Source organism: Lynx rufus, unplaced genomic scaffold (assembly GCF_022079265.1).
Source record: "Lynx rufus isolate CCGP_SWC_20201006 ecotype Redwood Valley unplaced genomic scaffold, mLynRuf1.p SCAF_8, whole genome shotgun sequence".
Taxonomy (NCBI): domain Eukaryota; kingdom Metazoa; phylum Chordata; class Mammalia; order Carnivora; family Felidae; genus Lynx; species Lynx rufus.
The window spans coordinates 44,799,936-44,815,557 of NW_025814896.1; the positions used below are offsets into that span (position 1 = coordinate 44,799,936).

The 15,622-nt window shown below is 47.0% G+C and overlaps 1 protein-coding gene across 2 annotated transcripts in view; it reads left to right on the top strand.

Annotated features, from left to right (window-relative positions):
• SLC24A3 (solute carrier family 24 member 3) overlaps nucleotides 1–14,673 on the top strand; it is a 486,519-nt gene extending 471,846 nt beyond the window's left edge. Inside the window, exons 16-17 of one of the 2 annotated variants that reach the window (XM_047069241.1) lie at nucleotides 8,190–8,255; nucleotides 12,754–14,673. In XM_047069241.1, coding sequence (XP_046925197.1) covers nucleotides 8,190–8,255; nucleotides 12,754–12,903 — 216 coding nt within the window. In that variant the 3' untranslated portion in view covers nucleotides 12,904–14,673. The remainder of the gene's footprint in view (nucleotides 1–8,189; nucleotides 8,256–12,753) is intronic. The other variant, XM_047069242.1, reaches the window with a different exon arrangement.
• The last annotated feature ends 949 nt before the right edge of the window (nucleotides 14,674–15,622 follow it).

Sequence of the window (15,622 nt, forward strand, 5' to 3'; positions counted from 1 at the left end):
GGTGGACACAGAATACAAGGGAAGGGAACTGAGACCAGTGATCCACTCTGCCTCAGTTGTAGCAGTGAAGTGAGAGAATAATGGAAGGTGCCAGAAGAAACTGCAGAATAAGAATCAGCAGGACCTGGTGGTTGATTTCTCATCAGCTTCTAAACATCTGTTAATGGGGAGGTGAGTTGGGAGAAGACAGGGGCCTGGTCATCTGAAGATTTTATTGGCTGTTGTGGAAAGTTTGAATTGTGTTCCAACGGCCACTGAGGATTCAAGCAGAGTAAAGGCATCGTTCACTTTATGCTTTAAGATCATATTTGATACTGTTTGGAAATGTATGACAAGAAGGCAAAGAAGAGGAAAACTAGTCCAGGAGCTGGTGACAAGATGCTAGCGATGGGGGCTAAGGTGGTGTGAGTATAGGAAGGGAGAAAAAGTTTTCAGAAGAATTAATAAGGTTTTCTCATGGATGCGTGGAGGGGCTGAGGAAGAGAAAAAGTGAAGGTAACTTCTGGTGCCATTCATGGAGATGTGTAAGACCGCCAGGGGGTAGGGAACATATTTAGGAGGAAATATCAAGGGGCAGGGGGGCTTCATGTTCATGTGCCTGCCCCAAGAGTCATTGATGCAGGGCAGCTTGGCATTTCCATGGTTTGGGGGGAAAGCCCTCAGGCACAGACACTGGTACTGGTCATGGGGAGGCAGCCGGTCCCACCAGAATGGTAAGAAGGGGCACTGGGGTGGAGTCCCATTAGCATCTGCCACACTGGCATTTGTGGTTCTTATGGTTCATTCAAGGTAGTTTCAGAAATGGTAGGCAAGAAAGGCCAAGGTGCCACTTTTGAGAGTTCTTAGTGGATGAAGAGAACTCTGACTTTTTCTCTGTGCCCTGCTGGCTACAAAGAAGAGTCTAAAATTTACTGTCAGAATTCCAGTGCTCAGTGTTTACTTGATCCCTCCTCAGCTCCCTGGCCTTGTGTGATACTGTGATTTATAGTAAGAAATAGATGTTTGATCTTCATCCCTGTTTCTAGCACAGAGCTCTTAAAGCTTCTGAAATTTCCCAAATGATAAGAACTATAAGGTGTCTTCTGTTAGGTGAATGAGATGACTTTCCAACCCCACATAAGGATGAGAGCTAGTTGTCAGAGGAACCAACCATGTGATTAAAAGGTTGACATTTTCAGTCCCACCTCTGACCTCCAGGGAGAGGAGACAGGCCAGAGGTTGAATCGGTTGTCAATAGCCAAGGACTTAACCAATTGCCTATGCAGTGAAGCCTCTATAAAAACCCAGAAGGAGGGGATTCGGGGAGCTTCCGGATTAGTGAACGTGTGGAGGTTGGCAGAGTGGTGCGCTCAGAGAGAGCTCTGTCCCTTTCCCCAGACCTTGCCCTGTTTATCTTCTCCAATTGGCTTCTCCTGAGTTCTACCCTTTTAGGACACACTGGTTACGTAGTCAATGAAGTGTGTTCCTGAGCTCTGTGAGCCACTCCAACAAGCTAATCAAACGCAAGCAGTGCGTCCTTTGAATCTCCAATCTATAGCCAGTCACTCGGAAGCACAGGTGACACCTGGACTTGTGACTGGTGTCTGGGGTGGGGGAAGGAGAGTCTTGTAGGACTGAGCCCTTCACCTGGGCCGTCTGATGGGGTCACTGGGTGAATAGTGTCAGAACTGAGTTAAATTGTAGGATACCCATGGGGGTCACAGAAATGCTTGGATGCATGGGGAAAACCCACACCACACACACACTGGAGTTGGTGAGCAGAATCTTACCTTGGCCACGTGCTGAACTTCCCAGAGTGCCAGCTGCCTCGTCTTTACACAGGGAGAACAAAACCCACCCTACTTGCTCCGGAGAGCAACTGTGCAACTGTGTTCATGACAGCACTCTGGGAAGGACAGGACTCAGCCATCGAAGTGCCTTTTTTCTCAAGGCTTATTCATTGTTTTACCTCATTTAATTGTGTCAGGGAAAGAGATTCCCACCCAGTGATAGCTTACAACATCAAGCCACAGCTAGACACTCCATTTGGAGCCTACACCCGCACAAATGTTCAAATTACCCAAATCTGAAAATGCGAAGTGACATGTAACATGTGTTCCAGGTTATAATAAATTAGCAAGAATCCAGGGGCTTCTTATTTTTCCTCAAAGAATTTGCCGGTTGTGTGGAGCTGACCTCAAACCATAGAGAGATTTTAAACTATAATATGGGGAAGTTATAATCTTTGAGGCCAGGGATGTTGGCTCTCCAAACTGTGTAGGATTTAGGGAACTGTTTTCTGAACCGCGTGCATGCTTAAAACTAGGTCTGACTGGGTCTTTGTGTGTGCATCCGTATGAAAACAAATGCACATTTTGAGGGCCCACATTTGTGGGCCAAATTCCTGTTTTCTTTGGAACCAACTAGCCTGCTGTTTCCTCTGCAATAATTATTTACCATGAGGGAATTAGAGAATGAATTTGTGTATTTTGAAGGCAAGAAATAAAAACAGTGTTAAATGTCGGGCAGTTGTGCCTAGGATGCTCTCTGGTGGGCATTGCCATGGAGATTTTCTGCATTTGCACTTAATGGGCCCTGCATCTGTGACTCAGGGAGCACGAAACCATCATTCAGAGCAACACTGCACAGCTGCAGCCCAGAGGCTTATGCAAAGGTGGTCCAGAGATGAGGAGGGCCCGTGCTATTGTCCGGCTTAGCACACCCCAAGAAACTACTTTTAAGGGGGTTAAGTTAAACTTGCTGCCCTCAAGGAAACTTACTGGGGTGATGGAAATGTTTTGTATCTTGTTGAGATGTCACACACATGGGTACATGCATTTGTCAAAACTTATCCAATAGTACACTTGAGATCTGTGCCTTTACTGTATGCAAATTATGCCCCAATTAAAAAAAAAAACATTTTGGTGCCCCCTCACTTTGTTACTTAAAAAGATCAGCTTAAAACCACCCCCACGTCAGTCTCCTCATCCAGCTCTATATGCACTCTTGCCCCTAGCCACCCCACCTCACTGCCTCCAATGCACACATGCACCCCACGCATGTGCACACACGTGCACATACACATGTACACAAGGATGCACACGTGCTCAGCATCACCAGCAGATGCTTATTTAAATGTACAGTGTGGGGGTGACTGGGTAGCTCAGTCAGTTAAGCGTCCCACTTCAGCTCAGCCCTACATCGGTACCGAGCCTGCTGGGGATTCTCTCTCTCTCTCTCTCTCCCTTTCACTCTCTGCTCCTCCCCCACTTGTTCTCGTTCTCTCTCAAAATACATAAAGAAATAAACTTTAAAATTAAAAAACATACAGTGTGTGTAGAGAGGTAGAGATCTAGGTGCTATGTGGAAGGAGGAAAAACTGAAGACACAGGCATCTACCCTCAGAGCATCAGGACTAGTTGGGGAGGTAAGAAGGAGACCAGGCAGGGTCAGGATATGATCTGCATCACAAGGGGGGATAAGACCAGCAAGGGCTCAGTGAACTTGGAAAAGACGAAGGGACTTCAGGAGCAATGGGCAGAATAGAAGTGAGGTGGGAAGGATGTGAGCACCCCATCTGACCCGACTGAGGTCCGGAAGGGGAGACAGCAGTGTGCCAAGGTGGGGAAGGTGAATCTCCCCCATTTGGAGAGGCTCCCAGTGCCCAACTACAGAGAGAGGATGCTGGTGGTGTGTGTGTGTGTGTGTGTGTGTGTGTGTGTGTGTGTTTGGGGTCCCAGCAGAGCCCCTGGAGGTCTTCATGATCTTCATTCCTTCTTCTCCTCTGGGTGGGAGGGACCACTATAGATCTCTTTTCATGTTGTTTGTGAGCTACGAAAACAATGCACCCTAATAGCCCCAAACTGGAAGCAACCCAGATACCTATAAGCAGGAGAATAATTAGATAAACTGTGTAATATTTATGCTGTTATAAAGAGAAGTGAGCTAGTAATGCAATGAAAGAAGTGAGCTAGTAATGCAATGAAAAATACCAAGGAATCTTAAAAAAATTATGCTGAGTAAAAGAATCCTGGTGTAAAAGAATGCACATTATTGGGTTTCATTTATATGAAATTTCTCAGACAGGCCAAGCTTAGACACGGTGATTGATCTAAGTGAGACTGATGAAGGAACAAGAGAACTTTCTGGGAAGGATGGAAGTGCTCTATATCATGACTACAGTTTAGGTTACGCGGTTTGTAGGTGTTTCTCAAAACACACTGAGCAGTGCAATTAGGATTTGTAAATTTCACCATACAGAAATTGCATCCAGAAACAAAACACCTGTGAACTATTATCAAACACTATGAAAATGGTATAATTCTTCCAATTTTTCTGACTGCTTGAAAACTTTCATAATAAAATGTTAGGTAGACAAAATAAGCTATATACGTTCATAAAAAATGAAGTGGAGAAGGGGGACAGGGAATGTTGGGCAGGATGCATTGCTTCTGGAATCCCATCTGGAAGTGGCATCCAGGGTCTCTCTGCTCTCAGCCTCTCTCTGACAAGTCTACTCTGCTCCATTTCACTTTTGCAATGAAATGGATTCATTGTCCATCCATTGGTTACATATTGAAGCATGTGGTCTGTGCTTAGCCCTGTGCCAGGCAGAGGAAAAGGTCAGACATGGTTCCTGCCCTCATGGTGTTTGACATCTACTGAGGCTTTGATCAGGGGACTGCTGGGTGGTGAGCTTATAAAAGCAGCAGCCAGGGATGCCAGGGAAGGGATTAGGCAGCTCATGAGTGAGTGGAGGATAATGGCCCAGATGCACTGAGAACCCATTATACACTGGGTCCTGTTCAAGCTTTAACATAGATTAATTCCATTAATTCTCACAACCACCTCATTAGGTGGGAATTGTATTATCCCCATTTTACTTCTCAGGAAACTGAGGCTTGGGGAGGTTAAGTCACTTTGCCATGATTATATATCAAGAGGGTGACCAAGCAGGGATTCAGAAGAGGTTTGGTGAACTGGGTCTGGAGCCCATGCCCTAAACCAAGGGTTAGCAAACTTTCCGGAAAGGGCCAGAAGAGAAATATTTTAAGCCTTGTGGGCCGTATGGTCTCTATCAAACTTATCAGCTCTTCCACTTCTACATGAAGGCAGACACAGAGACGGCATGCTAAGGAACGAGCTGAGCTCCAGTAACACTTCATCTACAAAATCAGGCGATGGGCCAGATTCGGCCGATGGCCCGTAGTTGACTAACTCCTGCCCCAAACCATCCATAGTCTCCAGTAATTGGGAAGTGTTCAAGTTGGACCCAGAGGCAACTGAAGGAACCCTAATCCCTGACAGTCGTGTCCATGTGGAAGTGGGGGTTCAGCTAGCAAGGAATCAATACAGTCTTTGAGAGCGCAGGTCTCTAACTAGTGAAATAGCAAAAATAACCCCTGTGGGTGCATGTGGCAGAGAAAAAGGTGAAAATGTGAAAAAAAAAAAAAAACTACTCAGAAACCTCACCAAGGTTGGTTGTCTTTAGTCTTTGGAGCCAGATTTAGAATTTTAGAAGCACCACTCCTTGAGACTTTATGTCAATGAGGAAGAGTGAAGTTCCAGTGCTCTAGTTGAATATTATTCATTTGGAAAAGGCAAAAGCCTTGGCCAAAGAGAATTTTCCTGCTTGGAGCTTGGCTTTCACTGGCTCTTGGTTTCCTATGGGCAGGAAATCACTTTACTCAACTCTTGCTGCTGACAAGGATTCAACCCTGGAACTCAAAGGGTGAGCTGGGCTTAAAATGCATTGGCCACATTCTTAAAAGAATCCATGTAATGTTGAAAATTAAGAGCTCAAAAGGTTTTCTGAGTGTTCACAGTTTCAGGGTCAGCCCAAGGACTGTGATGAGTATAGCCCCAGCAGGCTCTTACTCACTCTGAACAGGGGCTACCATCTTGCTCTGAGAAACCCTGCCTTTCCCCTTAAACTCTGGCCAGGGTACATGTGGCATTATCATAGGTTCAGTATGGACAGAATACTTTGGGGCAGAGAATCTTTTTCAGTACAAGGCATTTGTGATGGACATTGGCCTCGTTATACCTACACAGCTGATCAAAGGAGGAAAATTGATCTATAGCCAGGTGGAGGGTCTGCAGGAAGGTGAACTACCAGCTGGACTGGGATGGATCCAATCCCTCATTATTTTTTTTTACACTGATTTAACCAGGTCAACCCACTGCTTTAGTGTCACAGAGATATGCTTTGAGTCCTTTACTCTTAGGAAGGCATTTATTGGCTGGGAATAATTTCCAGCTGGGGTTTGGCAGATGGTTGGCTCACATGGATTGTGCAGGCAGGGGAGAAAGTCCAGCGTATTCCCTCTGGGACAGAACCTGCATAAGGAGATGTGTTATGTTCCTGGGTCCCCACACAAAGGGTCTGTTTGGGGAAAGCAGTTTCCTGTCACCAAAAGGTAAACCAAACACATCCTCCTACAGAGATACCCATGTGTTTCCATACCTACACTGCAGGGATAAACTGGTAAAGGGGCACCAAGAGATGCCTTGAACCTTGTCAGAAGGTCCCCTGTCTCTCTGTTCTCTAATGAACTTATCAGCCTGCCTTGCTTTTCCTTTCTGTAAACACAGGTGAGCCTTTGACTCCCGGCAAGACAGTGTACATTGGTGAGGCTCTATGGTCCCCAGCCTCCATGCAGATAAGACTTTATAAGAGAACTGGTGTAAAAGAGATGTCAAAGTCAAAGCCCCAGAACCCGTGGAGATCAGAAGTGGGTTTAACCTCTGTACTTGCTCTAAGTCAGTGGTTCTTATACTTTCTCATGCATCAGAACCACCTGGAGGTTTATTAAAATACAGCTCGATGGGCCCATCCCCAAAGTTTCTGATTCAGGAGGACTGGGTGAGGCCTGAGATCCTGCATTTCTAACAAGCTCCCACGTGATGCTGCTCGAGCCTATCCAGGGACAACGCTTTGAGTACAGCTGCTCTAAGGCATACCTCCTATCTCAGGGTAGCCAACCTCATGACCCTTTGACTGAGGTCAGGGCAGAAGGGACATCTTCTGTGCACTATGGAAAAAATTCTATGATCTTTGTTGGCTGGGTCGGCCTCTAAATATTCCCTACCTGCTCTGCCCACTACTACAGCCACTGATCATATATGGCTCTTTGAATGTAAATGTGAATTGGTTGAAGATAAGGTTAAAGTTTTTGTTCAGTTGGATGAGCCACCTTTCAAGGGCTCAATAGCCCACATGTGCCTAATGGCTGCCATATGGGACAGCACAGATACAGGACATTTTCATCATTGCAGAAAGTTCTAGTGGACAGAGCTATTTTATAAGAATTCCAAAAATTGTTTCTCTCTTTTCAGTGTTTGGCTGCTAACCCCACTGTCTTACTCTGAAAAACAAACAAAACAAAAATCCTTTTATGAATATCACAAATGGAATGTTAACTCTTTCTTCTTCTTTGCTTGCTCACAGTAACAACCCTTATCCACTTCTTCCTGTCAAGTTTGGGAAGAGGTCACAAACTAATGCAAAAGAGAGAAAAAAGTTTTTATGGGGTGCCTGGTGGCTCAGTTGGTTGAGCATCCAACTCTTGATTTTGGCTCAGGTCATGATCTCAGGCTCCTGGGATTGAGCCCCATGTGGGGTTCTGAACTGAGCATGGAGCCTGCTTAAGATTCTCTCGCTCACTCTCTCTCTCTCTCTCTCTCTCTCTCGCTCTCTCAGTCCCTTTTGCCCTGCTCTCTCTCCCTCTCTCTCAAGAAAGAGAGAGAGAGAAGAGAGAGGGAGAGAGAGAGAGAGAGAGAGAAAATTTCAGTAATATTTTTCAAAATTTTGCTCCCATCACCCATGTTAGGAAATTTACTCAAAAGGTAAACCTAAAAGCTATATGCCAGGAAAGCAAATGCTCCCTGGAGGTCAGGTCCACAGGGAAGTATTGTGAGCAATAAGAATCAGGCCACACGTCAGAGAATTGGAGTGCCATGCTGCAGCCCAGTAGGCACTGCCCCTGGAGGGAAGGACGGGGTTGGACTGAGAGTGGACTACACAAGGGCACCCCCTAGCTGTCCTAGGGAAGTAGATATTCCCACTACCAATCCCAGAGCAAGGCTGTCCAAACTGCCCTTTGCCATCCTAGAGGAGAGATTTGCACTGACTGCTACTCAGAATTGCTTGAGCTCCTGCACAGAGCAGATGCCTTTTTGGAAGCCTAACTGCACATCCTTTCTTACAGATTCGGCTAAACAGCAGAGGACTGATCTACTCCGTGGGCTTACTCCTGGCCTCCGTCTTTGTTACGGTAGGGCTTCAGCTTATTCCCCTCTCGAGTTCCTGTGTTCTCCCCACCCCCACCCTTGGGTTCTTTGGCCACAGAGTTTGTTTGGACACCAGATGGGCTTGGCCTTCTGGTGGATGGGGACAGTCAGCCTCCAGATGTCCCATCTCATTCGTGGCTGTCTCTTCTATAAGTGGATCCTAGCAACTCACTAGAAAACATTCCCTCTTTCTGAACGGAACCAGCCCACCTCTGAGAAGCAAGGCCCTGCCTTATGTCAGGCACAAGCCATTTTATCAAAAGCAAAGGGGAGATCCACTTTTTCTGCAGGATTAGTGAAGAAAAGGGTAGATTCCAATTAATTGTCTGTTCCAAGTTAATAAGCACCTCTATAAATCCATGGATTTGACCAATTCTCAGAGACTAAGAATACATTATTTCATTGACAGTATACTTTCATGCCATTCCACTGTCTTGGCTATCATATCTATTTGTATAGTACGATATTCCAACTCAGCTGCCATGTTTGGTAGAAACAGATTCATACCAACACATGAAGTATCCATTCATATACAAGTATGTGGTTAAATTTTCACATTAGTGAACATTGAGGGACACCTGGATGGCTCAGTCAGTTGAGCATCTGACTTCAGCTCAGGTCATGATTTCATGGTTCATGAGTCCAAGCCCTGAATCAGGCTCTGTGCTGACAGCTCAGAGCCTGGAGCCTGCTTCAGATTCTGTGTCTCCCTCTCTCTCTCTTTCTCTGCCCTTCTCCCATTTGCTCTGTCTCTCTCACAAATATAAATAAAAACATTTTTTTAAATATAAAAAAAACATTGAGATGCAATGTGGTTTTTCCTGAAATCTTCAAGGAAATCATCATTGAATTATACTGGCATGTGAATGTCCATATAGTTGATAATGGGAATTTAGAAGAGCAGGCAGGAAGCTGGCGAGGTCATTTATGGCATCAGACTGTGAGTCAAATTTCAAAGATTTACTAAAGCAAACACTGTCTTACGCAAAAGTGGAAACCTATGCAATTTTTCTTCCATAGCGTAGGAGTTTCTTTGAGTCTGGTATGACTTAGGGTTATGAGACCTGTCATAGCCACACATTGTGCTCAGTGCTTTCCATACATTTTCCCCTTTGGAGCTCATCACGCCCCCATCATGTAGCCACTATATTAGCCCCATTATACAGATGAACATCTGAGACCTCTAGGGTAGTTGACACTAAATGAATGAAGGGGCAAGCCATCTGACACCAGAGCGCATGCTTACAGCTACATGTATACACCTGTAGGAGATGGGGCTGGTCACCACCTGGGATGTTGAAATGGGGCTGCTGGAATGCTGGAGAGAAGTAGGTTTGTGGGGGGGCAGGGGAAGAGTAGTTTCAAACCTCTTGAGCTATCTTGCCTATTTGACACCCAAGGGGAAAGGTCAAGAAAGCCATTGGAAAGAGGAGTCTGAGTTCAGGAGAAGCGTCCAAGCTGAAGGCACAATGATATTTAAAGCCCTGCAGTTGGATCAGTCAGCAAGAGGGTGAGTGAGGACAGAAAAGAGGCCCAGCATCTGAGTCTTGGTGCCCTCTGGTAGTTCGAGGTCAGGATGATGACAATAAACCACCAAAGGGAACAGAGAATGAGCAATCAGAGAGGTGGGAGGCAAAGCAGGAGAGTATGGCATCTGGAAGCTAAGGGGAGAAGGTGTTTCGGGGTGGAGGGAGTGATTGGCTCTGTTATGGGAAAGGAGTCCTGAGTGTTGGCCATTTGGTTTAGAAATATAAAGTTATCAGGGGACGCCTGGGTGGCTCAGTCGGTTAAGCGTCTGACTTCGGCTCAGATCATGATCTCACAGTTTGTGGGTTCAAGCCTCGCGTCGGGCTCTGTGCTGACAGCTCGGAGCCTGGAGCCTGCTTCGGATTCTGTGTCTCCCTCTCTCTCTCTGTTCCTCCCCTGCTCTCACTCTGTCTCTCTCTAACTCTCTCAAAAATAAATAAAGATTTTTAAAAAATTAAAAGAAAAAAAGAAATACAAAGTTATCAGTCCTCTTGAGGGTGGCTGCATGGGGCAATAAGGCCAAAGGTTGAGTAGAACAAGGTAACGGGAAGGAAGGAGAGAAATTGGATGCAATGGTGTTTACAACTCTTTGAAGTCATCTTGCTGTGAATAAAGGAGAGAAATGGGAATCCAGAAAAAATGTAGTTGTTTTTTAATATGAGGGAGCTAGCAGCATTCTTGTACTCCAGTTGGAGTAACCCGGGGAGTGATGGGGAGATGGAAATAAAAGAGGGGCAGTTTCTGGGACCATGTTCTTGAGCAGTAAGGGGAGGTGGGATGGTGTGCACATGTGGGGGAGTGGGCCATGGACAGGGTCGTGGGCGACGGGTCCTCACTGGCAGGAGAGAAGGTGAGCAAATGGATCTGGTGGTGGGAGTTCTGTGGACGGGAACATCATCATGCACTGAGAGTGAGGGTGGAAAAGGAAGGTATTGGGGGTCTCAGAAGAGGGGAGAGGTCAGAAACAGCCATCCAGGAAAGGGAGAGACAGTGAATTTAGGGAAATGTGGAATGATTGCCATAAATGGCTCACTCAAGGTTTGTGGGCTTGAATTAAAAGTCAGAGCCTTCAGGGGGGCACCTGCGTGGCTCAGTTAATTAAGCGTCAACTTCTGCTCAGGTCATTATCTCACGGCTTGTGCATTGAAACTCCACATCAGGATCTCTGCTGTCAGAGCAGAGCCTGCTTGGGTTCCTGTCTCCCTCTCTCTGTGTCCCTCCCCAGCCCGTGCTGTCTCTCTGTCTCAAAAATAAATAAAAACATCAAAAAAATTAAAAACAAACAAAAGTGAGAAACCTCGGGTGCACCTGGATGGCTCAGTCCCTTGAGCGTCCGGCTCTTGGTTTCGGCTCAGGTCATGATCTCACAGATTGTGAGTTCCAGCCCTGCATTAGGCTCTTGTGGTGACAGCATGGAGCCTGCTTGGGATTCTCTCTCTCCCCTCTCTCCCTGCCCCTCCCTCCCTCTCTCTGAAAATAAATTTAAAAAGCAAAACAACAGCAACAAAAAAAAAAAACAAACGTAAAAAGTGAGACCCTTCGGCATGGCCAGGCGTTTTCCTCCAGCCTGGGTCAGCTGCGTGGAAGCAATATGGAATAGCTGGAAGCAGGGCTTGAACCAAAAGGCTGTGGTTTTAGCCATACAAGGACAAAAGTGCTAGAGAGATACAAGTAAACAGTGAAGAGCGCTTAGGGGTGGTTCTAACGATTGTTGGTGGAATTTAAGCAGGGTAAGGTGAGAGAGGGGTGATGGGCAGTGAAATGGTGGGGGTGGCAATGAATTCTGGGTCCTGGGAGTCTGCAGAGTTGTAGGAGTACAGGGACCAGATGGAGTAAGCAGGAAAGAGGAGATGGCTGTCAGAGAGTGAGGTGTTTGGCACGGAGTCCTTTCTGTTCTTGCTAATCACCAGGTCTCAGCTGCAGGGCTGTCCAGCAGAACTTGTCCGCTGGCCTGTACCTGCACTGGACAGCAGCCACTGGCCACGTGTGGATGTCAAGCACGTGAAATGTGGCTAGTACAACTGAGGAACTGAGTTTTTAAGTCTATTTATTTTGAGAGAAGGCGGGAAAGAGTGCATGAACTGGAGAGGGGCAGAGGGAGAGGGAGAACCCCATGCAGCCTCCACGTGGGCTCAGCACCAAGCCCAGCCCTGGGCTCTACCCCACAACTGTGAGATCATGACCTGAGCTGAAATCAAGAGTCGGATGCTCAACCAACTGACCCACTAAGGCGCTCCAGGAATGGAGTTTTTAATGTTATTTGATATACATTTAAATTTGGGGGGCCACCTGTGGCTAGTGGGTGCAGTGCAGGTGCGGGGCATGGCTGCAGGAGACTGGGTGTAGGACGGGTGTTGGGAAGATCCTCTCGGTTGATGGTGAAATTGCTGGGCAGGACGACAAGGTGCTATAGACAGGAGTGGCAGTGGGTAGGACTCCGGGCTCTGGGGAAGGACGAAAGAGACTGGTTTTGCAGTGTTGACTTCGAGTGAGATGGAGTATGACTGCTGGAAGACTTTAGATTCCAAGCTTAGGTTTTTTGAGAGGAGAAAAAAATAAAGAGTGCATAAGGAGCAGCGAAGAGCAAGGGGTACAGCCTTCTTGCCTCTAGGTGCAGGAATGGAAGAGGTGTGGCCTCCACTGCCAGGGCTGTGTCTGCAGGGGCCAGGGGCTGCCTGGGGCAAGAGGGTGAAGAGGCAGAACAGGTGCCACCAGCACAGAATAGTGCGGAGGAGTGACGGCCACCATGCCCGTGTTGATTGGTCCCATCATTATGACTTTGTAAAGTTATCTCCCAAGTTCTGACTTCCCACATGAACGATGGGTTTGGGGGTGCTCAGAGACCATCAGTGCTCCACGAGATCAGCCATTGGCAGCCCTACCCCCAGCTATGGCCACCCCAAGGCCCAAGGCTACCTCTTCCCGCACCCTCTGACCCTGCTGTGTGTGTTGCAGGTGTTTGGCGTTCACCTGAACAAGTGGCAGCTGGACAAGAAGCTCGGGTGCGGGTGCCTTTTCCTGTACGGTGTGTTCCTGTGCTTCTCCATCATGACAGAGTTCAACGTGTTCACCTTTGTGAACTTGCCCATGTGCGGGGACCACTGAGCCGCCTGGCCACCCACCGAGCCTCAGTCCTTCTTTACTGTGCAATACAAGACCCGGCCGCACCCCGAGTCACGCGGGCCCCCAGAGCCGGCACATCCGGCTCTCCCGCGCTGTTCACAGGCCTCTGCTCCTGCCTTGGTGGCCCAGGCTGTTCCCACCCCTCCCTGCTCCCCCTCCTCCATGGGTTTCTCTCACCCACCCCTTCCTGCCTCCTCCGTGTGAAGACTCTGACATCCGCGTGAATTTTCAAGCTCCATTTTTGAACAGTGACTGAGATTCTAGAAAAACTGGCTGCTAACTGGCCCAAGCCAGGCAAAACTTACTACAATCCCTCCTCCTTTTTTAAGTTATTGGATGGAAGACAAACCTAATTTATGACCTGAGACTGTCGAAGGAATAGAGAGGAGAGGATATATTGATGCTAGGGAGTGTTTGGGATTTTGTTATGTTTTGAGGCGATACCTAGGTTACTACTGGGTTTGGGTGAGGTTGTTTCACTTTGGGGGGCTCCCCTTTTTATTCCTTTTCTTCCAGAGATGGAGAACTTCTCTCGCATCTTTCACCGGGCTCTGGATTAGTGGATGATCCACAGGTTGTCCCCGCCATGTCTTCTGGGATCAAGTCCCAGGCATGGTGGAACATGCATGAATTTAGTGCTTAGTAGAGGAACATCTGGGCGAGGCCACGGGGAACAGATGCATGACGTTTCATACGCAAGGATGCCTCCCTGAAGTCCTGTAGGCGTCATCCAGGGGGCACAAGGCTTTCGAGGAAGAAGACAGCTTCCCACATATCCATTAGGACAATCATTTTGTCACTAGGTTCCTTCTAGTCTTTCAAGCAATAGTTCTAGCCTGCCTGAGGCCTTTGATGAGGGGCCCCGGTTACACCACCCGTCCTGGAGGTGCCGGGAAGTCAGCGCCAGAAGTTTCCCAGCCCAAGAGTCCCTGAGATGCGCTCTCATCACTTGGTATTCGGGGTGACAGGGAGAGACCCAGAGGCCACCACTGCTTTTTGTGCAGGAGCTACAGACACTGGTTTCTTGGAAAATGGAGAGAAGCGCACTTTGCACAGACGTCGTCAATAAAGTCCCAATTTGCCACTCGGTATTGAGTACACTGGACCCTGACAGCTGGCTTTTGGGCCAGCGTCCTTCCTCGTGGGACGCCTCCACCAAGCTGCCCCAGCTCCACCCCTCCCATCCTGGAGGGATGGCGAGGGAAGGAGGAAACAGAGAACTGACACCTTGGGAACCGCAGAATGTGTTCAATGCAGACTCGCTCAAGGGCATAAGTTATTGTGAACGTTGCTGCCAATCACTGCTCAACAGCCCTGCTAGATTTTGTATGATGCTGAATTATTATGCAGACTAATTCCACCGAGTTGAGACCCACCCATGCTTGTTACACTTGTATTTATTGAAACTGTGGATTCCTGCCCGTGCCGCCCCCTGTATTTACTTTAAGCACTGATCACTTATCATTCATTCAGTATGGTTTTCCCCCCCGTCCCTTGTACACATTCTGGTATGAATTGTAAAAATAACCTGCTACAAATTGGTTGAATGTTTCTGTCAATGGTGCAAACCAAGGCCAGCGTTAGCCAGCCGACGAGGCACCTGCCCGAAGAAGGAACGGGAGAGGAAATCACCAATTTGGGCTCTCAGAGCTAAGACACACGTATTGATTCTGTTGCACATTTTGCACTGGTTTATGGAGATTGTTTTCTTGGACGGATAGTGTAAAATAAACTTCTCTGTTCTATATCCTTCCTTGAGTGGCACGCACGTTACTTCCTCCCCTGGAGTGTTGCCTGTTTTAACTATGCTGACCAGTATGCCTGGAAGGAAGCCGCCAGGTATTGGTGCTTCTGCTCTTTCTGGGTGGACTCAACCTGGAAAGCTGGCAAAATGGCAGGTTTCTGGTATGAAGTGGCAAATCATGGGTCTTCTCTAAATCTTGAGGGGGCTTAGGATCTGTCATCCTGTAGAATACGTGCAGCACTATGTTAGGAATTCTTTCTTGCAGCTAAAGTGGGAGGAACAGATTCCAGCATGACCGACAGTTGTTCAGCAGTTCAAGTTCTCCATCCTGTCTGTACTAGTTTTCGATCCGGGAAAACTCAGACTTCCCCAAAGCCAACTCCTTAAAAGAGAGGGTAACACATCATTGTAATACACCACATTCTTACCTGCATGACTCCCAAGAAATAATTATCCAGATCTAAAAGTAGACCAAGGTTAGTGAACAAGCCAGGTGTCCACCTGAAGCAACAGACTTCATTTATAGGAACCAGAAAAAAAATTGCCAATAAGGCACAGCACCAAGTTTTATTTAACTGTTTAAGAAAATATGTTCCCAGGTTGGAGGGAAAAGGTCCTTAGCTTTGTTTTGAGTGTTGACATCTAAAAATGCTTTACCACTGTATTTGTGCATTTAATAAATACACGCTGGGCACAGACAGTATTGTCATTATTCTGATTGGTGCTTACAAAGCATAAGATACTTTCACTTCAAATATTTTGTTATACTGGTCTCAATTCGCTTTAGTCTTAAGCACAGCATTTGGTCTGAAACTTGATTTTTTTTTCTTTTAAGCATACTTTCTATGAAATCTTTAGAAATCATAGTTCCATGCTTAATTTCTCAAAGAGAAAATCCTGGTATGGGGTAAAGTTCCCATTTGTAATGACTGCCAACCTAGGAACTGGAAGGTTTCC